This window comes from Ammospiza caudacuta, chromosome 1, assembly GCF_027887145.1.
Source record: "Ammospiza caudacuta isolate bAmmCau1 chromosome 1, bAmmCau1.pri, whole genome shotgun sequence".
NCBI classification, from domain to species: Eukaryota; Metazoa; Chordata; class Aves; order Passeriformes; family Passerellidae; genus Ammospiza; species Ammospiza caudacuta.
This window is the reverse complement of record NC_080593.1, coordinates 64,494,128-64,522,077: the sequence shown is the minus strand read 5'-3', so window position 1 is coordinate 64,522,077 and position 27,950 is coordinate 64,494,128. Positions and strand designations below refer to the sequence as shown.

The window sequence follows — 27,950 nt, the reverse complement described above, 5'->3', positions numbered from 1 at the left end:
CCCCGCTCAGCACCCCCGCCCGGGCCGCGGCAGCCGCGGTACCTGCACGGCCGCGGGTCCCGTGAGGGCGGCGGGGCCGAGGCGGTGCCTCCCCGCCCGCCCCCTCGCTACGCACCGCGGAGAGCGGAAGCAGCGGCAGGAGGAGGCGGGCTGAGGGTGCACGGCACCGGGGAGGAGGAGGATGGCGGTGGGGATGGCGGCGGCGGTGGTGAGTGACTCCCTCCCTCAGCTGCAGCGCCCGCCGCGGGGCCGCTTGTTCCTCCCTGGGCTGGCGGGGCAGGTGCCAGCGCTGCCCCCGTCCTCACCTCCCCGCTTCACTCTTCCTTCCTCCGTCTCTTTTTCACTCCCTCCCTTCCTTCCCCCTTCTCCACCCTTTTTTCCCGTTGCAGCTCTAGCAGGAGGCGGCGCGGACACGCGTGAATGTGGACACGAGTGACCCGGCCCCGAGGTGAGTGCCCGGCGCCTGCCCCGCCGGCGGCACCGCCCCCGCCCGGCTCCGGGGCAGCCCAGCCGCGGGGGCTCCCCTGCCCGGGCTGTCCCTCGGGACCCCCGCCCGGCTCCGGGGCAGCCCAGCCGCGGGGGCTCCCCTGCCCGGGCTGTCCCTCGGGACCCCCGCCCGCCCTCCCGCCGCCAGCTGTCACTGTCGCGGCCGGCGGGGCTGGGCGCCGCCGCTCGACTCCGGGCTGAGTTTTAGAGGTGTGTGCACTCGCCGTGTTAATCGGGCTGCTCTCGCTTCCTCCCCGTCTCTGACAGCGTGTGTCTTGTGTTGTTTCTTTTCTTAATTTTTTTTCTCTTCCCCAATGACAAACTCGCTGCCGACTGTGCGGGTAAACCCCACAAAGCTTTCCGATATAGGCCACGCATTACAGACGGATGAAACGTTATTGAATGTGACATTCACGCATTATGCATCCCTCTCCTTTTAAAGGGCTTATTTTCTCAGCCCGTTAGATGTCTACAGGATAGGATGCAAAGTCATGTAAAGCTTCGTAGAGTAAGCCATGTTTGTTTGTTCTATAAAAATTTGTGGTTTTTTGGGAGGGTGTTTTTTGGTTTGTCAGGGGAAGTGGGCACAAAGTATCATACATCTGATCTTTTTCTCCTCTCCACCTCCCTCTTACCCCTATTGAAGGGGTAATAGCAAAGATATGCCTGCAATTCTGTACAACTGACCTCTGTCTTTCAAAACGGGCAGCCTCTCTGAATCTGAAATATTTTTACCAAACTTCCTAGTGATTGACACTTTTTCTACTCCTCACCTACATAATGCAAAATTCACATGTTCTTTTACCTTCTTGGATAAAAGGGCCCCACAGCAGCAGCAGCAGACTGTGATCACCTGATGGTCACCACAATGAGTCGCCTGGTGCCTTGCTCGCTACTCCTTCCTCGGTTGGAAGCTTCCGACTGTAAGGACCATGGCATGTCACAACAATTATCTACCATGAGAAGACTAGGTGACACAGAGAGACACTGTTGTGCCACTGATACATAAAAAAAGCTCTAGGGGAAAAAGCCACCATTTTCTGGGGCGTCATGCAGCAGTTTAGGGAAATCTCATGTAAATGAAACTGGTTGGTTTTCTTTACTCTCCAAACTCATCCACCCCCATACAGTGGTAAGTTACAGTGAAGTGATGCTAATTTTCTTTTTTTTTTTTCCAGAGACCAATACAGATTGAGTAAATAACTTTTTTCCTACCTCTGGCTAGTTGTAATTGGAGGCGATACATACAAGAAACAAAGTTTAAATTTATATTGGGTTGTTTGGACTAATTTTTCTCATGTGTGGATACCCTCATGTGATTTGTCTTTCTCTCACAAATAATTTCTCCTATCTTGAGAGGAAAATGAAGCACTAGTTTACTTCACTTGAGTCAGCTTAATAGAAAATTTTGTAAAAATTCCCACTCTCCTCTTGTTACCTTGATTTTTAACAGAATTTCTGAACAAAGATACTGCTGCCTTGTCCATCACTGACAGGTTGAATAAGGAAATTGCATCCTGAAACAGGGAGAATTGAGAAGTCTCATACATATATTAATAAAACCCTCCCAAAAACATAATTACCAACTGATCCCTATTACAACAAAATAACATTCATGATGCAGTGCTGTGGTACAAGGGGTTAATTTCCACTTAATTTCTCTATGTTGTAGAGCACTCTTTAGATTTACTCCTTCCTCTAGGCTGTCTTTGTGCTTTGCTCCCTGTGAAAAGAATGCCTTTGATTTTAAATATGCTTTCATATTTCTGCATCATACTTTCTCACACTCTGTGGTTTCCAGTTTGCATGGTTAACTGTGGTCCATTCTGTGCTCCTACCAATGCAGTCAAAGACAGCTACAGAGCGCTCTCATGCCGTAAATATTTTATTTTGTCCTGTGGAATACTTAACAACAAACTTTGTAATATTCCAATCACAAGTGCAATATAATGGCAGTCCAGATTTCAAATTCTGAGCTCCTTTCATAGGAGGCTGTGCAAGTCTTGGAACTGGTTGCTCATCTGGTATTAAAAGTCTCTTCAGTACACTGTTTGGAAAAGTGCTTTACAGTGCAAATCTCTTGCTGCCAATAAATCAGTAGTTAGCAGCATGAGTGTTACTCTGAGTGGTATTTGAATGCTTGCATCAGCATTGAGCATTGAGCTGTTGTCTGTTCACTTTGCCAACCCAAATTCCAGTTCAGGTCTTCACGTAATGCAAATCAGATTATTGAAATCCAGGATATGCTGATCTGGAACAGCCTGTCAAGAGGTACTCAGGGATCTAATCTTAACGCTGAATTTAGTTTAAAATAGTAGTATTGTTCCTTTCCCCCAGTGCCTCATTCCCATTTTCCTCTCGAATTAACAGTCTAGCTGAACAGATTCTTACCTAGGTAACTCTGTGAAAAGTAGTATTGTGAGTGGCTGTGACTAGCTCTGCAAAGTCAAGCAATTTAAATTAATTAACTATTGCCTACCTTTTTTCAGCTCTAGCAATACAATGTCAACGGGAAGGGTACGAACGAAGAAAAAGGCATGTTCTTCAGACCAGTCTCCAGACAACCTTCCTCTGAGGAGTTCTGGAAGACAGGTATTTATAATTTAAAAACACATGAGTTTGTACTTTGCTATATTTTATTTTCTGGTGTCATTTGTAAAGAAAGTGGGCTTCCTTGTGGGTAAGTTAGGTCTGGGACTTCCTATCCACAGAGAAGGAGAATGAGTTAGTTCCGTGAATAGGCAGGTCATTTTGCAAAGAATATTCAGAAAAGATAAATACTCTATATAACCTGTAAGTACTTAGTGTGTTAAAAATACAATCACAGATTTCTGTACAGTCAGACAAAGCTGTCTGCCAATCCTGACAGAGACCTAAAACAACATAATTCACAGTACCTTTGAGGCCCAGAAGAGACATTTGGTATACAGTTTTGTATCCAAAAAAATGCCTGTATCCAAAAAAGCCTACCCTAACATTTTATTTGAGGCACAGATAGGATTGCCACTTGTAATTAATACCAAAAAGTACTTTAAAAGAGGACATTTTCTGAAGGAGAAATAAAATGAATGCATGATGCTTGACTCATTAACACATGATGGAGCTTAAAATACTATTTAAACTGGAAGCTTTGCTTATCATTTCTTCAGTGCCGTCAATTAGACCAAGGCGAGAAATTTTTAGATATAAATGATATTTCCAGTCTTACTGTGGGCTTGGAGGTTTTTTTTTGGTGGGTTTTTGTTTGTTTGGTTGGTTTTTTTTAGTGGAAAAATCTGACCTAATTTGATGGCTGTTTCATGCTGCAGCTAGTTCACAATGGCTGCAAAGATTTTCGTTAGGATTGTTTTAACTATGGGATGCCACTCACAAGCTGCAAAACTATCTGAATGCTGCTTTGTAGAAGATGCATTTGTGTCATTTATGGTCAGATTCCAGCTATTCTTTATTAGGTGAAGAAGAAAGCAGCTGAAGCAGCAGATGATGATGATGAAGCGTCAGAGAAGAAATATAGAAAGTGTGAAAAAGCTGGATGCACGGCAACATGTCCCGTTTGCTTTGCCAGTGCAGCAGAAAGGTTTGTTACTTTTTATTTGCATTTTCATGGACTTTCTAAACCTGCAGCTGAAGTTTAGTATTCTAACTATATTCCTGAAAAATCCCTTCATACCTAAATGTAGAGGGAGAATTGAAAGATAGTGCTAATAGGAGTCTTAAGGTGCCAGGAAAATGTCACAAGTTATTCCTGTTGTCCATAACTTTCTCCTGTGAAAGTTGCTAATTCAGATACAGACTATCTTTGGGATATGCTTATTTATGTTATTAATGGTGTCTTCTGGAACATGCCTTGCTTCTGTGAAAGTGAGAGCATATTCGTGTAATCTGAGAAAGCTAAACTTGCTTTCAAGATGGAAAATGAAACCATAATTTACTGTAGAAAGTCTTTACCACTCCTTCACTGGAATGCTTTGCAGTCTGAGGTGAGATTCTAGCCTTGAAATTTTAGGAGAGATAGTCATACTTACCTGAACTCTTTGTTCTTGTACACTTCCTCTGCACTTTCACAAGTGCTTTTGCATTCTGACTTGGTGGTTTTGAATGCATAATACTGGCAAGGTGTACCTATAATAGGCAACATGTTGGACCTCATTATGAAGCAGGCACAGTGTAGCTATGTAGCACTCCTCCCGCCCTGATAATTGAGACAAACTTTCCTTCTTTATAGCACTGAAAAATAAATAAAACTAACTATGTGTTTCATTTAGTTATATCCATGGATTGTTCTTTGATGGCAGGAAGTCAATGTATTCTGGATGTTGTCATAGAGAAGCCAAGTGTTTTGGCAGTTCCCTGAGAGACTTGTCTGGGAAGTGAGCACCTGTGAGATCAGCATTGGTGATGCTACAGTTTTTATTTAGGAAACAATACATACTGCTTACTCATCTTCTTTAATTGTTATTTTAATATTTTGATTTTCATCTTTCCACCCCTCCCCCCAAGTACATACTTTCAACTTTATCTGTATGAGATGAGCTCATTTCATGGCTACTTGAGTCAGTAGCTTAGGTCACTGCTTTTGACTTTGTGCATTTATCTTGAATAATTTCAGTGAGTTTAATGAGAGTATTCAAACTGAAGAATGATTGCTTTATCTGATGAATGTAATCTTTGTAATGGATATTTCTTTTTGAGACTGGTAAAGAACAAATGCTGAGAATGCATAACTGCTTCCTTAGGGTTTGTCTCACTGGGTTAAAATCACAAGTTGTACATGAGAAAAAAATAGGGAACATCTGTTTTGTGTTCAGATTTGCCTTTACAGTTTTGTCAGTTGTTCTGGGGACAGAACATTGTAATGACTTATGAATCAATTGATCACATGTACAAGAAAAATGCTAATTTAAATGATCCCTCCCAATGCTACACTAATATTGGAAGAAAATACAACAAAGTAAAGGAACTCTAAGCTCTTGTGGAGAGGAGCTTTGTCATCTTACACGTTTCCAAAATGCTTAGTGTGTCACAGCACATATTCACTGTTTCATGTTCAGGAAATGCCTGCTTATAGGGTACTAAAGACAGGCTCAGTTGACCATTGTTAGAGGGAGGCTGCTGAAAGCCAGACCAACTATAAAACTGCACATTGTGTACTCTTTGCCTCCCTTGCATCTGGTGTTGCTTAGTTTGGAAACTGGAAATGTTTGAGACAATTGGAATGACCTTATTGTTATTTGTATGGCTGTAGTGCCATGTGTAACTCAGTCTTCATGAATGTAACATAAAGCCCTGGCTTGTTCTGAATATTGTGTTCCTCTTCTAGAACGTGCTACTGTCAATAGAAAGATTTCTTTTTTCCTAAATGTACTATAAAACTATTTCTATCTCCTGCATTACAGATGTGCAAAAAATGGCTACACGTCTAGATGGTACCATCTGTCCTGTGGGGAGCACTTCTGCAATGAATGTTTTGACCACTATTACCGAAGGTAGATTGACCAATTAAGGTTGTGTCCTTTCAGAGCTTATTAAAGTTTGGCAGCTGTTGAAACATCATGTATATAAACATAATACAAAGACTGTTCCTCTGTGCTTGCTTTGGTCAGAGTGAGGCTTAGACATTGATGATAAAACTGCAGGTGTTGTATGGACTAATCAACTTAAACAGGGCAATGTGAACAAAACTGGCTAGTTTAGGCAGGCTGGTTTGTGTATTTGCAATTATTCTGAAGCTTTTGTCTTTTTTAAAAACAATGTCAGAAGACTTTAAATTATGAGAACAATTATGACTAAATGTGTTTTCCTTTATAAGTTCAGTTTACACTGTGCATTCAGGAGACCTTGTCTCTCTAAAGCGGTACAATAAAAAGCAATTAGAAATCAGTTTAACTATTGCAGTTCAGTGACCATGAAGACTCTTGTTGGGCTGACAGAGTACTTTCAGCTCCAAGCTCCTTCCCATTTGAGTGGGAGTTACATCCAGCTCTGCCCAGGTTTTTGTGTGCTTATGTGCTCAGCAGTACCCATCACTCAGTCCAGGCCTTAGATACCAGGAATTGCACTCATAAGCAACGGGAAATAATGGTCAAGATGCAATTTGTTGCTGTCGTAAGAACCACGATTCTCTCCTTTCAACAGCAGAAATAAAGTGCTCTCTACAGACTTATTTCTCTGTCCTTATATAAAATGTTTAATTTTAGAGGAACTGCTATTGCTTGAAGTGAACTAGATATTCAATTTTCTGACTGCTTGCTGTTTTCTCTTTCTTCTTAGCCATAAAGATGGTTATGAGAAATACACTGCCTGGAAAAGGATTTGGACAAGCAATGGTAAAAGTGAGCCCAGTCCAAAAGCCTTTATGGCTGATCAACAACTTCCTTACTGGGTAAGGTGAAAGGTGATTTATTTAATAGGAATGTGATGTTCTGATGTGATTCTGATATTCTGCTGTTCAAGCAGCAGGTCAGCTGAGTTTTTTTGGGTTTTTTTCCCTAGTATTAGAGGATTATGAAAAAGCTCAAGATAAAAAAAATCTCATCAGCTTCTCCACTGTTGGAGACTTTCTCCACTGTTGTAGACTTTCTCCACACCCCACAAAGACCAATCTTCTGTTACTTTTCAGTGAAGCAGCAGCTGTGATTTTCAGGTAGAATAAGATTTGACAGGAAAAGTGTGAGTGTGAAAGACATTGAAATCAGATTTTGTATTTCCCGGAAGAAAGATGGGAATGGAAGGAAGTTTGGTGGTAGTGGTATTTTGTTTGAGATTTTTTTTGTTTTTTCTTTAAGTGATGAAGAACATATTTTTTAAGTAATGCTTGCAAAGTCTACTGAAGACCATAGTAATGGGGAATTGAATTAATTTTGGCCTTAGGTTCTGTGCAGAAATTCAGTTTTGCAGAAACAGGTACAAGATTTCTGTAGATCAAACACTACTTATGATCTGATGATTACACAAGAACATATCTAACAATTATATTTTACAACTTTCCCATGCCTGGCTTCTTTCTAATTGGTTATTTAAGTTGCATTAATCTTATCTCTAATCACAAGCAACAAGTAAAAACATGTTTGTTTTTTGACTTGTAGGTGCAGTGCACAAAACCGGAATGTGGTAAATGGCGTCAGCTGACAAAGGAAATCCAGCTGACACCACAAATAGCAAAAACCTACAGATGTGGTATGAAACTGAACAATTCCACCAAGGTAACACACAACAGTTTTGCTCATATTGAAACTTAACAAGTTGGGATTTCTTGTTTGCAGAAATTAATTTCTTCTTGCTTGCTGCTCAGTGTCTCTAATGTCAAAATGAAAGTCTGATGGCCTGGAGAGCTACACAGTGACAGGCTTACATGCTGCTTGGAATTTTTGTTTTCTGTCAAGAATTTTTGTTTTCTGTCAAGAAAAAAGTGTCTGAAGTATCTTTGTCTGCACAGTCAATTGTAAAATTCTTCAGCTAGGGGATTATTATCAGCATGTACAAAGTAGAAATGCACCAAAATTCTCATTTCGGTTTTGTGTGGCCTTTTTTCATAATTGAGGAAAGCATTTGAAAAGCTCAATGTGCTTTTCCTAACTGCTATCAAGTCTGTCATGGAGCTTTACATAAAAAGTTTCAGCTTTGGCATGAAGGTAACTCCTGAAATTTGAAAGAGTCCTTAAAGTGGCATAGAATCTGTATAGCACTTATAACATGAAAAAACATAACATGAAAATAGTGACCGCATGAAAACCTGAAGAGTCAGCATTTAATTTTGAAACTCTTTGATAAAGCTACTCTTAAAATAAATAAGGAAACTCTCTTTTATAGTCTAGACTAGAAGAGTTGCTCTGAAAAAATGTGGGCTATTTTTCTATACAATTCTGTTGTTTTTTTCTGAATTTGTTTCAGTGTTCTTTCCCATTTTATGGAATAGTATGTATATTTTAATGTCTGATTGGTAGAAACTTACTTAACAAATGTGAATCATTTTTTAGAGTGCTTTTGCTTTATGGTGTGATGTGTTTTTAACCTACACATTTCTCTACCTCTTTTTTTTAACATTCATGTATGCTACAGAAGGTTAACACTAAGCATTTTTAAATGTTGTTTTTTTTTAATTTAGAGAATTATGCCATAGACAATTATTTTGCTTTATACTTAATTTTTTCCATACAGCTTAAGAATAGCTCTCATACCATTCCGTTTTCTTTCAGTCTGAGGGCTCAGACCAATGTTCCATGCCTGAGGACTTGGTGAGTAGTGGCTGTCCCTCCTCATTTGTCCTACAATATGAAAGCAATCTTAAAGCATGGCATATTTATTTCCTTTTTTATTTTGCTTCTTTGACCAATTATGTCAGTATTTATGCATTTTGCTCAGGAAATTGAGAAACACTATTTGCAACAGAGCCTAGGGCCTTTAGTTTTCTCATATTTTTCCCCTTTTCCCTTACCATACTAAGTAGCTTTCAAGTGGTTTGTGGTATCCTTTTGTCATGGCCTGTGACTCAAAGTTTACTCCTAATTCTCATTTTTGATCAGGCAAAATAGTATTCAGTTGCCAGCTTTCAAGTAAAATTTCCCATCCTAAAATTTCCTCATCTTTCAGGTGGTTTCTATATTTAGTCAAGCTAATCTCACTTTTTTGAAGACTGCAAGAGAGCACCTAAGCATGTTTTCTGTCCTCTCCCTTGCAATACAAAATGTACATACAACATGTATGTTGGTGTTTCAAGGGGTTTGTGATCGTGTCATCCTTCATTTCTGATTTCATATAAACTTCTGTTTAATAAGCCATGTTCACAAGTATACCTGAGGTACTTCTTTGTGTTCTACAGGGAACACATTCAAGCTTATTGTTGACTCTTGTAGAAGCTTTGTGGCTTTGTTTCCCTGATGCGTGTCTGACTTCTAAATTAAGGGTGAATCATTAGCACTTCTTAGGGTTCTAGGAGGTCTTTGATGGGGATAGCAGAATCTAAATTAAATTAGTTAGTGTGGACTTAGTTCTCAGTTCAGATTTCTGGATTCATAAGTGGCTGTAAATGTTTTATAAAGGGCCTGATAAGGCATAGATGTGTTGTTATGGCATGTCTCAATTGTTTGCTTTCCACGTGGTGTGGAGTTTGTGAAGTTTCAGCTCCATGTCTGAGAAGTGATCAATACTACAGGTTTTCTGTGTCAGGCTGAAGAAGGGGAAAGAGGGAGAGAAAATGTTTTTATGACTTGCAATTCTGACATTGGGACTTCTAGTGCTTTTTGGTCTCATTTTCCGAGGGAGGGGGGAAATTGGTTCATTTTCCAATGTTTTTGAAGTATTGACATATTCTCTTCTCCCTTCTTTCCTTCACTTCTCCTCTTGGCCAGAGAGTGGCTGAAGTTTCAGACCATTGGTGGTACTCCATGCTCATACTCCCTCCTTTGCTGAAAGACAGTGTGGCAGCTCCCTTTCTAGCTGCATATTATCCAGACTGCGTGGGCATGAGTCCATCCTGTACCAGCACTAATCGGTCACCTGGTGAATCCAACCTTGTGAAGTTAGAGCACCTAAAGAGCGTGCCTAATGTGACTGGTAAGGGCCATCTGCAGGGCTCTGTTGCTTAAATAGTGTGATACATTTTGTCCTATAACTGAGTTTATTAGGCACATTAGTTGCCCTGATTCAGCACACTGGTTCTGTTCTCAGCGCTAATACACAGTCTCTGTGTGACTGCCTCTGTCATTTGATGCCACTGCAGAGGCTTTCTGTGTGCCACTGTCATTTGTGTACAGAAACAAGAAATTACCTTGCGGGTACTTAAGGACTGTTTGCATTCTTAAGGAAATGAAGATTTATCAAAAACCCCTAGGATTCTGCTAGTCTTTATATCATGGATCTTTGGGGCTTTGAAGAAAAGAAAATTATTTCTTAAGGCATTCAGATTCTGTTTAGGTTTCCTTTTTTTTTTTTTTTGCTACTGACAGCCTGGGAGTGCAGATTGGCAGAATAGGTCAGGTATAGGGAAAAATAATTCAGGATTGTCATCCTCATCTCAGAGAGAGTGCTGTGAGGAAATTTCAGCTTATGTGTTGTCTTAGCAGGCTTTGTTCTCCTTAGGTGCTGAAAATAAACCTGTTCATATGTTCAACAGATGTTATATCTGCTTAACAGAAAACTTCATTACATAGAACTACCAATACTGAACGTGGAAGATGAATAATTATTACCCCCTCTGGCAGTATTGGGTGTTGAAGAAGAAAGGAGTTCAGAGTACTGCCTGAGTCTGTACAGTGATGCTAGTACTCACACTTGAATTTAGATTCTACGCCTTGTTGGACTCCTCATGGCATTGGAGTGCCATGAAAAGTTACTATTTCTTTGACAGAACTTCAGCTCTGAAAGGTCCAAGGCGTACCCATGAGGCAGCAGGACAATAATTAATGCACAGCCTAGAGGGCAGGAGGGAGGAGAGCCATGTAAATGAAGTCATTATGGAGGCTCCTAGGGGCTGGAAAGCTTCCTTACTTGTTATCTGTGTGAGGTCAGTGGATTGTTTTAGAGGGAGAAGGACATGATGAAGATATCAGGGAGTATGACTAATTCCTGGTGTGTTCTTTATGCAGTTGCAGGCATGAACAAGTATTTCCAGCCTTTTTACCAGCCCAATGAATGTGGGAAAGCACTTTGTGTGAGGCCAGATGTCATGGAACTGGATGAGCTCTATGAGTTCCCAGAATATTCACGAGATCCTACCATGTACCTGGCATTGAGAAACTTGATTTTGGCTTTGTGGTACACAAACTGCAAGGTAAGAGATGCTGATAATTAATTTGTTTGTTTAAAAATATTAGCAGCTTTTCTGGTTTGGAGACTCCTTGGATGTCTCCTTATGCACCCATATTTGGGGTGAATTTTCATGGGAGAAAAATTGCTCCCATGTTTTTGAAAGTCCATTCTAAGATTGGCTGGGTTCCCTTCTTTTCCCCCTTCTTTTCCCCCTTCTTTTCCCCTTTCTCTCTCCCTTCTCTGCATAGGAGCTCCTTCTGCAGTAAAAATCAAAAGTTTTAAAATTATTGTAACTCTACAGTGCTTGTCCAGCTATTAACTTTGTAAAGGGATGCTTGAAGACGTCTAAACAGTGTTTTGTGGTGTTTTATTATTTGATTTTTTTTAACCTGATTGTTGAACAGGGAAGTGATTGTCTTTTTATTTAGGCTAAGCCTATGACACTGCCTTCAATTCAAACTCCTGAAGTTTCACATACCAATTCTTTCTGATATGGATGTCTGCATTTATGTGAAAAGTTTTGGATATTAATCTCCTTTTCCTTCAGAATGCTGTTTTGGAGTGGATTTTACTGGAATGCCATTGTGAACATCACCACCATGTAGATTCATTTTGTAAATCAGAATCTATTTCAATACCATTCTTGTACTAATGGAACACACCATGGAGTTATCAAAAGTCTCTTGTAGACTCACATGGTTTTATTCTATGCTAATCTTACTTAATAAATTGTTACTTTACTGTGTTAACCTCGCTAACAAGAAATTTCCACAAAAAATCTTTTAAAATGATCTCAGAAGCCTGAGGCGTGATTTTTTTACCATTTGGTTTACAGTTTAAATATGATGTAAGTGTATGAATAAATGGAATATTCAAAAATCAGCAATTTCTATTCTTCCTTTCTCCTTTGCAGGAGGCTCTCACCCCTCAAAAATGTATCCATCATATAATTGTTCGGGGGCTTGTGCGGATCCGCTGTGTGCAGGAAATGGAGAGGATCCTGTATTTTATGACAAGGAAAGGGTTAATTAATACAGGGGTTTTGTCAGTCAGTTCTGACCAGTACCTTCTTCCTAAGGAATACCACAATGTAAGTTGCTGTGATAAATCCCTACATTATTAGTGCTATAAAACTACATGGTGCATGCAATAATTTTTTTTCGTTCTGGATTTTTGGCTCATTTACATAAATGGATGGAATGATAGGTAAAATTACATCTAAAAGCTAATATATGGAAAGTTTTTAACATTGTTTTTTTATGCCTTCAATGGGTATGGTAACTACATCAATGAGACTCTTTCCAAAAAAGATTTTTTCCCACTAAGATCTATGGAATTCATTCCCATGGGTTTGTGCTTCCCATGTGCTGTTCAAATGGATGGGAACTGTGTGAAAAATATACAGGTTTTCCGGCTCCTGTAATACACCTCTGCTTCCATAGGTGAGGAAACTGCTATTCCAGGTTGGTGTGCAAGAACTGTGATTAAGAGGGAACATGTTTATGACTAGAAAGTTGTTAGATAGCACCCAAAGCTTATTAAATTACTGTATTCTGTAACAGGATATCTCCTAGAAATTGTAATGTTTGGAAACCGTATTTGTAGATGTTTTTCATTTATAAAATAGTTTTTACTGGTCAACTCAATCTATGATTGAAATATTTACAAGGGAAGTATGCTTCTTGTCTGATAAATTTGAGTCCTACTTTTGTTACTTTTTGTTGCTTCAGCTCTTTCTGTTAAAAAAACTTGAGGCATCTTCTTTTGAAGTCCTTAAAAACTTTAACTATTTTCAAGGCTACCACTGCTCTTTTTTCTATGTTAAATGCACTGTCATCTTTAAAAGTTATCACAGATTACTTTAGATGACAAAAGAGCCTAGACTTCTACAAACATTTTTACCTTTAGCAAATGAGAGTGAAATTATAATTTCTATTTTATTTCTAACTATTTTTATTTAAATACTTTAATATTTTTTAGAAATCTGTCATTATTGTTGGGGCTGGTGCAGCAGGATTAGCAGCAGCCCGGCAACTGCACAACTTTGGAATTAAGGTAAGAAACTTTAGAGTAGATTACATTAAGAAATCAGACTTGCTCTCTTTGAAAAGTGTTCATCAAAAAGAAAAAGCCTACATTCTTGTTACAAACATGTATGCACCCTGATTAATCTGGGGTTTTACTGAGTAAACCTGCTTTTTAAAACAAGCATTTATTTGTATCTAAAATTAAACAGCATGCAGCATAGATTTTGTACAGACACTGCACACAGATCATTGTGTTCAATAGCCTGCAGCATGCCTTAAATTCCAATTTTGGGATTTCCAGAATAAATCTCCAGCTTTTTTAAAAAGAAGGCTTATTTTTGTCTGGCTTGTTTCTAAAGTAACAGTTATATTTATATGTGTATATCCCAAAGTGTAACTTTTCTAAGATGATTTAAATGCATAAATTAGCTACAAATAATACAGAAATGAAAAAAGTGTTAAGATTGCTAACATTGCTGGATTGCTCAGGGGTTTTTTTTTGTGTTTTGTTTTCTCCTTTGCTCTGGAGTTGAACAGATATGTTTAATAGAATTAAATCTTGCAATTTACTAAGTTGCATTTTGTCACAGGTCATTGTTTTAGAAGCTAAGGACAGAATTGGTGGCCGAGTGTGGGACGACAAGACGTTCACAGGAGTCACTGTTGGAAGAGGCGCACAAATCGTCAATGGATGTGTCAACAACCCAATGGCACTAATGTGTGAGCAAGTGGGTTTCTGCAGTGGTCATGATTATCACTAGTGAAAAACTTGTTAAAGCCAGGCTCAGATGGCTGGGTAAGGGTGGGAGTGCTTTTCTTGTGACATGATTAAAATCCCGTTCTGCATTGTCAGTAAACCCCATGTTGCTAATATGTCTTTGATAACAGCTGGGAACAGAGAAGGGCTCTAGAATGGTTTCAGGCACATTATGTAAAAAAAGCAAGGTGGCTCCAGCTTCAGAACCAGAAGAAACCACTTTTTCCTCTTTTCTACAGGTAGTAACATGGAAGGTCCCCAGCAGCTTTCTTTAGGGGTGAGAAAGGCTTTACTGGGGGAGGCTACTGCTTTTGTGATGGATTTGCCTTTACTGCCTCTCAATATTTCTAGTCAAATTCTGCTCTAATTAAGATCAACATGTCTAACAACTAAATTGCTACTGATGCAAACATGCTGCAGTTCAGTTTCTTTAAAAAATTTTTCTACTTACTGGTTTGGTTTTTTGGAGGTAGGAATCTGAGTATGGGTTTTCCTCAGAGACGTGCAAACCCAGCCCATGCCATTTTCATTGTTTAATGCCCTGTAGTGCCATGAAGAAATTCTGTGGTTTTTTTAAAAATCATGTTTTATTTATGAAATGGGGAACAATGACTTCTGGATACACTTTAGATACTCATCCCTTTGTGGTCATTTAATGTAATTTTTCATTGAAAGTTCAGCTGTATCTTAAGATCTGCAGTGGTGACCAACAGCCTAGAGAGATGTGAGGATATGTGAAAAGCACTGGAGCATGTCCTAAGTAAAAAGCCCCTTGGAAGAAATTAGCACTGTATTTGTGCTATTTTTTCTGGATTGACTCTGTAGAATGCAAAACCATCTTTATTTGAATTTAGCTCTGTTGTGTTTTCAATGCAGGTTGGACAAGCAAAGCAAGGTTTAATTCCAAATAATTTCTTTCTTTGCTTGGTTGTTAATAACATTGGTGATTAACTGGCAAGCAATAGCCTGTCAATTCCTGAATTCAGCTAACTGTTTGGGCCTCAGACACCAGAAAGTTGTAGAAAGTAACTGATTCTAATAGTGACTTAGAAAATAAATTGAGGTAGAAATAAAGGAGACTGGTTCATCATGTTTGTTTACCAGACTAAATTTCTGTACTGCAACTTTCCCTTGCCTGACTGGAAATTTCCAGAGAAAGTTTCTGTGAATCCCCAATAAAGGAAAGGATGGAAAAGTGGGAAAAAACAATTTGTGGACAATTAACAGATAGAAGGATTGTTGATATTCAAGTTTGAAGCAAGAGTTACTCTGACTAATGATGTTGATGGTTTTTAAATGTTATCACTTAAATAAGAGGCACTCACCTTAGGTTAAGTAACTTTGAGCGGGTGCTGTAGTTTTCCATACTTAAAAAAGCAATAAAATGTCTTTTTCTTAAGCTTGGCATTAAAATGCACAAATTAGGGGAGAAATGTGACTTGATCCAGGAAGGTGGAAGGATAACAGATCCCACTATTGATAAACGTATGGACTTTCATTTCAATGCCATCCTAGATGTTGTCTCTGAGTGGAGAAAAGATAAAACCCAACATCAAGATGTTCCTCTTGGTGGTAAGTGAGACATGTATTGCAAAGTGAAGATGTTGGCTGTGTTCATAAAGTTCTATATTAAATTGGTTCTTACATCAGATATGTTTAGAAGTCTGTGGCTGTCCATTTGATCTTAAATCCAATAAGTATTTCTGATATTGTATCTTGTTTTCATGAGGTAGCTTTTTCAGTATTCAGTATAACTAGTGTCACTAGCAGTTCCAAAGAGTTGCTTCTGGCTGAAGCAGGCCATGCTAGACATAGCTCTTATACTTTTGACTAATCTGCCTAAAAAAGAGCCTGATCAAAGCCTTCTGCTGGCAAGAATAGTCCCATCTCCATTGGTAACGCCTCCCACCACACTCACAGCTTGCAAACTCAACAGCAAAAAATAAACTTGCTCAGAAGTGGCTGCCTCCCAAATCTCTTCAGCATGGATTCTGTAAGACAGAATTAATAACTCCTATGTTCTTCAGTCTGCCCTAGATCAAATTTTGCAGTTCTTTGATTTTGTAATAATTAATCAGGATTTATTTGCAAGGATCCTCCATTATCTTAAAGTGTATTTTACCTGAAATCTTCAACTCTACATTGATGATAGCTAAACAATTAATTTCTCTCCTTTTTCACTCAGAAACCTGTGAGTAAAGAACAAAGTTATACTCTATCAGTGAAAAGATCTTGTGGTTTTGTTTTTCTTTTTTTTCTATGAGAAGAAAAACATCTTGGTACAAATTAGCAATAAGCATGAAAATCTTGTGATCCAGGGAAGAGCATGTTGAAATGCAGTAGCACTTCTGACAAATTGTCATATATTCTTATTTTAAATGTGTTCTTTTACAGAAAAAATACAAGAGATATATAAAGCCTTTATTCAGGAGTCTGGTATCCAGTTCAGTGAGCTGGAAGAAAAAGTACTGCAGTTCCATCTCAGTAATTTGGAATATGCCTGCGGCAGCAATCTCTCTCAGGTGGGTTTTGACAGCTGTGTTCTGAAGTGACTGAGCTTCACAGAAGACAGAGTCAGAAGTAACATTGAGAAATCACCTGATCCATTCCTTGGCCCTAGAGGAAGAAACAGCTATCCTGACTGTTCCTACACCCATAACCTGTTGTTTGAAAGCACTGAGACACTGACTCCAACACTGCCTTATTTAATCTGATGGGAGCTCCTGATGTGCTTCCAGCGAGATGCTCTTTAAGTAGAAGTTGAGAGTAGATGGTTAGAAGGGAGCTGGGCATTTTGCTGAGATGAGAGGATTCACAGGAGAGTTAGTCCTCCTCAGATGCTGGGTGTGACTTCTGCTTCTCAGCTCTGTTTAGAAACTGAGGTATTTCTCTACCCTGCTATATATCTTGAGAATAAAGGCATTTGACTCCTGAAGCGTTCCAACCTGCTGGTGGTGAGCCCCAGCTCACCACTCCTAGGTACTCTCTTGGCTGCCCTCCTGACTTCAGTTTCAGCCAAGCAGCTTCAGGAAATACAAAAGTATCATGTTGTTGGCAGTGCATTGTTCACTTGGTCCTGTTGCTACATTTAAAGACATTTAGTGTCAATTGTACTACAGCAGTGGGACAGCTGACTGATACGTGCAGATGCACAAATCTGAACTGAGAAGCACACAAGAACATAACATAAATCTACAAGACAATGCTGTACCAGAGCAGTCACTGGAAAATATTTTGATAGGTTGAATTTTCATATTCCATGAGTGCCAGGGGAATTAAGAAAGATGCAAAAATCTACCTTACCTTCAATTTTGAAATCAAAACATGATTGATTTTATGCATCTGCAATGATAGGAATTGGCATCTGAATAGTAGTTTGAGAATTGTTTCAGATTTTTCACTGCTAAGTGGCAATTGCTTAGTGCAAATACTACTGTTTTATTAACTATAAGGTTGCAGGGGCGGGAGGACAAGGTCAATGAAAGGTGTCATGGAACAACCTCCAAAGTGACAGAAAAATTCCATTGAGTTGGGTTTTTTTTTGTGTCTTATTTTCCTCTTTGTGTTGGGAAATAAGCTCTTTCCATTTTTATATGAAGTCCTAAGGCTGTAAAATCTGATTACTTGGCTAGATACAGTCAACTGAAATAAATACGCTGCAATTCACCTGGCTTTTTGTACTATTTTCCTTGTTTTATCTCCTAAGCAGAACCATAAATTCCCTGCTAGTGACCAACCCATGTTATGCCTTTTCTTAATCCAGCAATTTATATGTTATATACTAGCATTAGGTAAATAAGCATTCTGATTTTGTATCACCATAAATTCTGGTGATACACTTTTTTTTTCCCAGTTGCAAAGGGATTAAGGTGGCTTCTTCTAAAATGTGGAACTTTTCATAGTACCCATGTCCCCTCACCAGTAGAAACAGCCAGGTATGTTCTGTCCACAGGTATCTGCACGCTCATGGGACCACAATGAATTTTTTGCCCAGTTTGCTGGAGATCACACTCTTCTAACTGTGGGATATTCAACTGTGATTGACAAGTTGGCAGAAGGGCTGGACATCCGGCTGAATTTCCCAGTGAGTCTGGAAAACATTGATGCAGTGCCTGGCTTGGATGGCTTTGAAACACCCAGTCATGTATTTGTATTCTTTGGGACCAGGTGAATCTGTGCCTGTGACTGTTTCAACTTGTCTTTAAAAAGAACCAAGAGGACAATTTCAACATTTCTGAAATTCTCTCTGAGGACTGTCAGTACCTAAATATTATTATATGGTCTTACATGTTAGAATCATGATCATTTTTCTTTTTCAGCTTCATGAAGGCTATTTTTTGTCTTTCAGAATTTCTCTGGAAATTTGTGTTAATCACTTTCTAGATTGCTGACAAGTGCTATTTTAGCTATTCTTGCTGGAAGTTGCATTGCATATGTACATTTTGTAGTACACTCTCTCAATGTGTCTTTCAATAGGTTCAGAGTATTGACTATTCTGGTGAAGAAGTGCAGGTCACTACTGCAGATGGAACAGTGTGGACAACACAAAAGGTACCAAGTATACTTCAAGACTAAGAATTTTAGAGAACACACAGTACATGTCCTTTTTTTTCCTTTTCTTTCTCTCAGAATACTACTTAGTCCATTTTTTCCCTATTCAAAGATGAATACTCATGTATTTTAGTGGCCTTTATTTGGGTGTCCTAGAGCCTCATTTTTGGTGAGCATGCCTGAGATTTCAGTATGAGTTGACTTGAAAAACTAAGGACTATAAAGGGTAGTACTAAAAATGTGAAGCAAATAGATTTTTTTCTGGTCTTTGAAGTGACATTTATGTTATCTAGTTCCATTCCCTGCTCAGCTTTACCCCCGTTAGCCATGTATATCATGTTAAAATTTCCAGGATTTGACAACCCCTATTTCTCAGTCTCTCTTACTCCTTGTATCCCCACCTTCTTCATGCTCAGTAGTTTAGCTTTCAGTAATTTTTAAAATGATACATACACTTGATAAAGATTGGATTAGATTGACATCAACAGTGTTACTGAGTGTATTTTAAAGAGAAGGAATCTCTGAAGGAATTCAATTCAAACCAAATCACTGACTTTCTATCTCTCATTTCAAACAGACAGCTTAGTTAATCTGAGAACCATTGACTATAATTTACTGAAGTATTGGTGGCATGGTTAGCCACTGTGATACAAGCAGTTCATCAGACTATGACTTAAAATCAGTGAACTGAGGGTTCTGTTCTCACCTGAATGTAAGGCATGTGTTTCTCATTAATGGGAACTAAAACCAGACACTAATCTAGAAATGTCTGGCTCATTATGCTGCATCCTACTAGCATAATCCAAGATAGTTAGGAGGGTGTTGTGAGGCTTAAGTACTGTATTCAGGTTTTGGTACTGTTGTGACTGTAGCTATTTCTTTCAGGTATTAGTGACTGTACCACTGGCCCTTCTTCAGAAAAATGCCATTCAGTTTAATCCTCCACTGTCAGAAAAAAAAATTAAAGCCATTAATAGTTTGGGAGCAGGAGTCATTGAGAAAGTAAGTGATTTCATATTATCTTTAATCTTCTTTTCAAAGAAACATTGGCTGTTTTGTCCCTGTTGCTTTTGCAGTGTATTTATCAGGGTTTACGATGCATAAACATACATTTATGTTTTACTTGTATACAGTAGCCCAGGAGAGCAAAATGTTATTGGGGATCATGTGTATTTCTGTTTCTTAGGTTTCACAACTTAATGGGGTTTTTAAAGAAACTGTTCACAGAAGAATTTCATGGCTTAAATATTTTGTTATTAATTTTGATTCACGATGGTCTTGGATCTTTCAGAATTCCAGTAATGTGTTTATTTCAGGTCATTTTAACCTAGTAAATTCATAAAGTATTTGCAAAGAATACTGAAAGTTGTGTGTTGGACCAGTGAAAAATCTCCTACCCTTTCCCAATACAAAAACACAGCCTCTCCTGAATAGCTCCCCTGTAAGATGTGTGCTTAGAACAAAACAGTAACAAAGTAATGCCAGAAACAGGATTATGACAGTGTTGAAATTTAAAGACACGATTAAGAAACTCTAAATACAGGATGCCACTCATTTAAGTTATACATTAGGTTTAAAAAAAATCTGCTGAATTACTTGAGCAGTTCACACAATTACTTCCATTGTGGATTTGATATTCTGTGCATTTGCAATTTATGACATCAGCATTTCTTTTTCTTTGCCTGTCCCACTTGGAGGACAGGTTCATTTATTCTCTGTTGAGACCCACTCATAGGAAGAGCTGTGTCTAAATGAGTGGAAACAGGAAAACACATTAGAAGAACATAAACTACATCCTGTTATGAGTTTTGTGGCATGAAATGCTTAAGTTCTATTTTTCTATATCTTTCTAGATCGCCTTGCAGTTTCCATATAGATTTTGGGACAGTAAAATTCAAGGAGCTGATTTTTTTGGTCATGTTCCACCCAATTCCAGCCAACGTGGGCTCTTTAGTGTCTTCTATGACATGGATCCAGAGGTATGATATATTCCAAGTGTGTTTTCTCTTGGCCCTTCATAAACTCAGGTTGTAATCTAGGTGCAATCATTACTAAACAACAAAATTTTTCTTCTTCCCATCCCCACCCACGATCTGCAGCTATTCAGAGTAGTGGAAGAAGCAGTGTTATTTATCTAGATAAAGCTCATCAATATTTTGTTGTAATAAATGGGAATGTTTTCCATTGTTCAGATACAGACTAATATACAAGCAAGTACATTCTCAATCTCTACCGAAGACAAGTCTGTAATTCTTTACTATAAATCTGCTAATGTGGGAAAAAGGCTACTAGTCACTTCCAGTTTAGGACTCTGTTCCCCTATTACATCAGCTAAAAATCCAGTTAGAAAGATCATGCTGACTTACTAATGCTTACTGGCTTGCAGTAGTCTGAGTAACTATTTGGAATAGCAGAAGAAAAGACAAACATCAAGTTCTGCATGAAACTGAGATCTGTAGGGTCAGTTTCATACTCATGAATTTCAAAGCAAATTGAAACCACTGGATTGACATCACGTTTCTCTTCCCTGCCAGTTCCAAGCAGATACATTACACATTTATGTTGTACCTCTTCATACTTTTACAACAGCTGCTGCTTACTACTTGGCAGCAATTAAAAGGCCATTTTGTAACCTGATGTCTCACTCCAAAAGGAGACCATCCTGTGATGTTTCTGCTCTGTTACTGCCTGATCTGTGCCTGTATACAACTTTGCTTAAATGACTTCTCTCCAGTACTCTTAAGCTCCTGCTACAAGAGGTTCACTGTGCTGGTGCTGTTCAGAGACCCTACATATAATGCTTAATTTTCTTGACAGCTATTCTCTACTAGTTATCAAAGTCAGTAACAGAAGAATTATTCCCTCACATGAACAAGAGATGCAGAGTGCTTTGAAGGCACTCAGAACCTGTGGGCTCTTCCCTACTCACCACTTCACCTCTAAAACTTCTCATGGTAGCAGATGTCCTGAGGTGGAAGGAAAATACCAGTAGACGTGACCTTTCATTTCTTGGTCCAAAATCTGCTGGTAAGAACCTAGTATTGGTATAAACAAAAACATATCTAACTAGTATTTAAATAGACTCTCTGTCACCACATTTTTGTAAATGGAGGTGAAAGTTTGGCAGAATACTGAAGCTTAGAAGGGTGCACAAAGAAAAACGCTATTACTGTAATTTTTTGAGGGTACAGCCTTTAAGTAGGTAGATAGGAAGTTTTCAGTGAATTCAGCAAGTAGTAAAAGGGGCTGACTGTAACAGATTTGTGAACAAGACATCAGAAGATGTAGTAATTTGAGCATAATTACTGTAGAATATGCACCCTTTGTTCCAAGGAATCAAACCCACTTTTCTCTAGAACAACAATTCTTTTGCAGCTGGAAATATCTTTGCAATACCAATTAAAAGAGACTGTTTATGAAATACTTAATAAGGTCTTGTTTTAGGGCAAAGAAAGCATTTTAATGTCAGTGGTCACCGGAGATGCTGTGACAGCCATTAAGAATTTAGATGACCAACAAGTACTGCAACAGTGCATGACTGTACTCCGAGAGCTGTTTAAGGAGCAGGTAAGAGAAAAAAGCCTCTTTTATTAAGACATGAATTAACTTGTCACCAGAATAAAGCTTTCAAGTGTAGTACTTCATGATGTATAGGCAGACCTTTGACCTTTTAAACTATTTTTCTTTTCTTGTCAGTTTCAGGGCATAGGTTTTCTTTGAGACATACTAAAAATCACAATTTTTGGTCTTTTGTGTGAAAAATGTATATTGAAATACCTTCGATCTCTCTGAAGGACAGTAGTATATAACTGTAAAATAGAAATGAACTACCATCCTTTAAAATGCTTTTAAAAAGCAAAATTAATTAAAAGCAGTACTTCAGGCAGGTAACACAAAACATACTTCTTACTTAGTTGCCACTTTTTTTCTGGTCATCACCACTTCTAATATATGGTAAGATCTTTAAGCTAGATGAATTTGATTGATTTCTGCCTTCTGCCATGCCAAGGCAACTGAAATTACAACACCCCCAAACCAATCCAATCCATTTCTCTTCTGCTAACTAACAATCCTTTCTCAGCTGTCTTAGGATGGAGGTATGGGCAAAACGATATAGCAAGGGCCCTACATCCTGAATGTAAAAAAACCCTAGATAAAAATTTCTACCTTTTTTCCTTCACCCAGATCATCATTAGGATAAAAACTAATTGGAAAATCAGGGAAATCTAGGCAAACAAAACACTATCACTTAGCAATATTATTTGCATTCTACTCTAGAGACAATAATGCCTCAATTAATTTACTTCAAACAGTTAGATCCCCATGAATGATTGTGTTCAGGGGTGATCTCTCAAGTTTTACTGATGGTTCAAATGTTAGGATTAATTATCTTGGAAGAACTTCAGTATCTGAAAACTCAACTATTCCTAGAAACATACACTAGTAATGCTTTATTGTTACAAGAACCATATGCAGTGGAAGTTCACATACCTGTATCTTGATCTCATGAAAATGCAGCAAATGGGTCTTTGGTTTCAGTGCCACTCTGGTCCAGAAGAGTGATTTTCATGGCTGTCTCCATGGTTTACAGCAGTTGTGAATTTCAGTCACCTGAGGACGATGTAGGGGGATTTTTCAAAGACAAAATAGCTTCAGGGGTGTACCAGAACTACTTCTGGGACATCCATACAACTTGGCATATTTGGCTGCTCCTTGTTTTGATCACTTGAGTTTGAGTTTCTCATGTGCTGCCTGAATGGAATTTATCTGTGGATAGCAGACCTTGTGCAAGAGGCAAGCAGAGCTGCTTCTGTTTACTTGTCATGATCTCCTCCAGAGTAAGACACAGTTGTAGTTGACTAAGCCTTCATACAAGTGTTACTCAGGCTCTTTTTGGCAGAAATCTGTGCAATTTGCATGCTGCAATGTGACAAAGAATACACAGTATTACTTCTTGTGGTTCAGCCAGACCCTGACTTCCTGGTTTTTGTTTTCTCCCTGAACCTAGTTTTTAAGACAGCTCATTTTCTGATCTTAGATAAATAATCTTATTGATCGATTGGGATAAAATTATCTCCAAAATGAAAATTGAATTTTGAGATTTAACAAGCTAGATGTTACAAGCATTATGCCTAACCAAGACAAAAATTGCTTACATTATACATATGTACATGTTGAACAAAATCAGTTTTGTAATTGTTTACAAGAGTATGTGTATATGTATTTTAAGGGTTTTTTTTCTTGTGTACTTCTTGGTGTATTACAATATGCAGATCTGTTGCATTCAGAATAGTGCAGCTGTGATGTTTCAGGCATCAGGCGAGTCTAGCAAACAAAATTATTTTTTGTGGTTAGTACTGTAATAAAAAAAAAAGGAATTTAATTCTGGAATGTGATCAAATTTTTTCTTAATAATACTAAATACTCCAAAGATGACTAGAAACTGTTTGAGAAAAAGCTGTGCAATTCTGAGCTTTTCTTTGCAGTGCTTAACTTCTGTTTTGGTTATGCAGGAGGTTCCTGAGCCAGAGAAGTTTTTCGTTACCCGATGGAGCAATGACCCTTGGCTGCAGATGGCGTACAGCTTTGTGAAAACCGGGGGCAGCGGCGAAGCTTACGACATGATGGCTGAAGACATACAAGGAAAAGTTTTCTTTGCTGGTGAGGTAAGTATCTTTGTTACCATTGATTAGAGTTACTGGGAGCAGTTTCTTATGGAAGATCATCTCTTGCTATCCAACACTATTAATGTAGAGGTAGTATTTAAATATTCTGTTAGATAAATATGCTAATAATTGACACAGAACCCTTTCTATTCATATTATTACTGGGCATGGGAAGTCTGCCAAATATTTCAGGTCAGAAGTAAAATGAATTTTTAGTCAAATTGTCTGTTACTCCACTTGTGGGTAACATAACAAATGCACCATGGTGGTGTAGGATGCATTCTGTACTGGGGCAGAACTTAACCTGCCCCACTAAAGTGCAGATAGCAGAACAGACTGCTGCTTTTGTAGCTGACTTGCTTGCAAGTTTTGAAGTTGCTAAAAATCTTGAGTGTTTCCTCTAATATTCTTTCTAAGGAGTTTCCCATGGCTTTTAAAAATGTAGGTATATGATCAAGGCAAACAGAAATGATGTTATAAACTAAATTTTTTTACTATCAGTTTCAGAAACAATTGACTTTTTTTCTTTCTCTGTGGTTTTGTTTTTGTTTTTTTTGATACAGGCCACAAATAGGCACTTTCCTCAGACCGTTACAGGAGCTTACTTGAGTGGAGTTCGAGAAGCCAGCAAAATAGCAGCATTTTAAGTACTGAAATTTTGTGTTTATAGACATATTTTTAATTGATTTCTGAGGGTAAAATTATCTTCAAGTTTCCTATTGCTGCCTTTTTCTTACGTGGTACTTGAATAGTATATGGTACCTGAAGATAAAGTCTTCATCTTCCTCTTCCTCTTTCTCCCCCACCCCATTTTTAGGCCCTGATGATAGATATTGTTGGGGGCTTTTTTCCAGCTAAGGTATTACTAGCAGGAGTGACATTGAATCATCAGCCACAGCTTAAATAAGAGAACTTTTGTCAAGAGTCCTCTTCTGTATGGCTCAAGTCATGCTATTGTGAACCTTCATTTCAGAAGGTCAGATTAAAACTAGACTAAGTTAACATACAGCATTAAAAATGCTGGCAGTTAGTAATTATATGGGAATTTTCCACTAACTGTGCTTCTCAGGTTGATTATGCTTATAGGAGTTCAAACTGGCTTCCAAGAGCCTGAATAGCCTAGAAAAAATCTAGGATTAATGTTGGAAGGAACTCAACTATCACTTTTCCCACTTGCAATCAGTAACCTTTTCTATAACATTTTTTCATATTCTTAGCATCCACTAAGCGGGCTTTGGGATATGAAGTTTGTTCCTTTAAATAAGAAAGCTGGAACAGTTTACAGTGCAATCATAGAAAGGTTATTGTAGCTGATCAAAACTTGAAAAATTAACTTCTAGTTTACTTTAAAAAACTTTGAATAAGTAGCAGAGATATTTCAGAGAAATTCTTGTTACAATAATAGGCTAAGAGTTTAGATTTGCTGATTGCTTCTGTAGAAACAGGACAGCTTAAAAGTACCATGTTGCTATGATTATTTTGAAAAGAAACTTCCAGATTCATTTGGGCTGAATAGAGGAAGTATCAGCTGATTTGACTGTACAGTGAGGGATGCAGGACTGTAAGTTCCTAATATCTCATTGAAGTTTTATATTAAAAATTATGAAGATGAATGAGGAAAAATATTAACATTCTTATGAAGGGCTGAAACAAGGTGGCTTGCACTTTGACTTGAAGTTTTTTTTCTTTTATTATGAAAGTATTATTAAAAACAACTTGAGATACTAATTCAGTAACAGCTAGACATCTATCTAGTTGCTTTTTCATGGGACAGAGAGGAAAATATTTTTCAAGAGAAATAAGAGAGATGTAACTGGGATACCTATTGTAATACTATTCCAGTATATTGGTATTAATGAAAAAAAATTAAAATCCACTTTTAGATCTCTTCCCCGACACCTTCTCTGTAACTTGGCTGCATAGATGTCATGATTTCTGAAATGAACATAAGCACTTACTCTATCCTGCCCCATGCTCATGCATTTTCTCTTTTATCAATCCCTCCATCTAAGAATGATACAGCACTTATTTCCTTAAAGCTGCATCCTTGGAAATAAAAAACAGGCAACCTTAAGAGAAATCATAGGATGTTAAGGGGTTGGAGTGGACCTTAGCAATCATCTAGTCCCAATGCCCCCTGCCATGGGCAGGGACACCTCATACTAGACCAGGTTGCTCAAGGCCTTGTTCAACCTGGCTTTGAACACCAGCAGGGTCCAACTGAATAAATGCAATTCTGCTTTTCAAATATGTAGTATTGTGTTTTTAGAGTAGGTAGGATATTGTTAAAACCCTTTATTTAATCTCTAATTTACAAGGTGAAGATGTTTATATAACTAGATGTTTTTCAGATATATATTCTGTTCTGCTTCTTAAAGCTGAGTTATATGGACTAATAGGAAGAGTGTAACTGTTCATAATTTTCCTCTACATAAATACTGGTATGTACAGTTTTAAAGTATTTCCAATTATAAAATTGCAATTTGAAGGCTGCAAGAAGCAAGACAAAGCCTTCTGATGATAAAAAACAATCAGGACATCAAATTTTGCTTTTGGCAGTCATTTGCACTTTGTTAATTTCATATATTACAGTCCAACTTATGGCATAACTAGCAAAGATTGAGAGCTATGTATGTTTGTTTGAGTTCCAAGTTTCTTTCCCACTTTATCATGTATGACAAATTATTAGGAGAGAAGCTTCTGGTGGTGGGAAAAAAAGCTAATTACTATAAGCCCAAAACCTTATATTCAATGGTTGCTTTAGCTAACCATGCTTAAAAACTTCAGTCAGCTTTGTAACAGATACAAACATGTCACATTTCAGGTAGGAATGGTCTGGAAAGTTTAGCTCAGCATCCATTTCTCCAGTTCAAAGTCTGTATGAACATGCTTGATGTCATTCTGTTAATTTGTACTTGGGGTTTCAATTTGGCTACATCTTGGCAGCAAGATAAATGCTGTATTTGAGGGAAGAGAGATGGACATGAAGAAATACTATCACATTTGGCTTTAGATGATGCACGCTTACAGCATTAGAAAAACAGATAAAAAATGGTAAATTTACCAATGGCCTAGTCTACTAATTGTATATTGTTTTGGTGCCAGGGCACTTAAAACTGTTTTGTGCTGCACTAAAGTTTGAGGAGTAAATAAGTATGTTCCATTTTAATTTACGTTCATTTGAAATATGTAAGAACATCAGGCTGGTTCTGAGACTTCATTCTTTAATGTTGCCCAAAATTTTTTTAATATCTATGTTAAAATTTATTTCAAGCATGTATGTATTTTTTCTTTTGTGTTTAATTTATTCCCTCAAATAAAGAACTGGGGAATGTTTTCTTTCAGTAGGTTTGTTTAAATGTTATTAAAAAGATTTGAATGCAGAGCATGACCTGTTACACTTCAGTTCTTCTGTGTGACTATGTTATGGCAGCAGAATAAAACTGGAAAGTATCCATGGGAAGCCCCTGTTGTGGTTGTTGGGTTTTTTTCCTTTAACTAGTAGCAAAGCCTACTTTTTAATTAAGATTTCATTTTGGTATATTCTTACAGCTAGACAATTCCTCAGAAGTGCTGCTTTACAGCCTTCTCTAAGCTAACTGCTATTCTTTGGACAAAATTCACTGCTTTCCCCTAGCCATGTCAACTTGGTTAGCAGTTCAAAGTTTGTACCCTGAGGATTGTTCTCCAAAGGCCAACTCATTACACCTGATGGTG

At 38.1% G+C, this 27,950-nt stretch overlaps 1 protein-coding gene across 1 annotated transcript; it reads left to right on the top strand.

Moving 5' to 3' along the window:
- Positions 1-178: 178 nt before the first annotated feature.
- KDM1B (lysine demethylase 1B) lies at positions 179-27,696 on the top strand. Its single transcript, XM_058804197.1, has 22 exons — positions 179-208; positions 390-448; positions 2,976-3,078; positions 3,939-4,063; positions 5,883-5,972; positions 6,757-6,868; positions 7,572-7,688; positions 8,682-8,720; positions 9,834-10,038; positions 11,070-11,254; positions 12,146-12,322; positions 13,213-13,287; positions 13,850-13,987; positions 15,417-15,588; positions 16,411-16,538; positions 17,969-18,100; positions 18,493-18,567; positions 19,453-19,569; positions 20,421-20,546; positions 22,012-22,134; positions 24,081-24,233; positions 24,797-27,696. Exons 3-22 carry the CDS (start codon positions 2,989-2,991, stop codon positions 24,878-24,880), a joined length of 2,463 nt encoding a protein of 820 aa, XP_058660180.1. The 5' UTR covers positions 179-208; positions 390-448; positions 2,976-2,988; the 3' UTR covers positions 24,881-27,696.
- Positions 27,697-27,950: the final 254 nt, after the last annotated feature.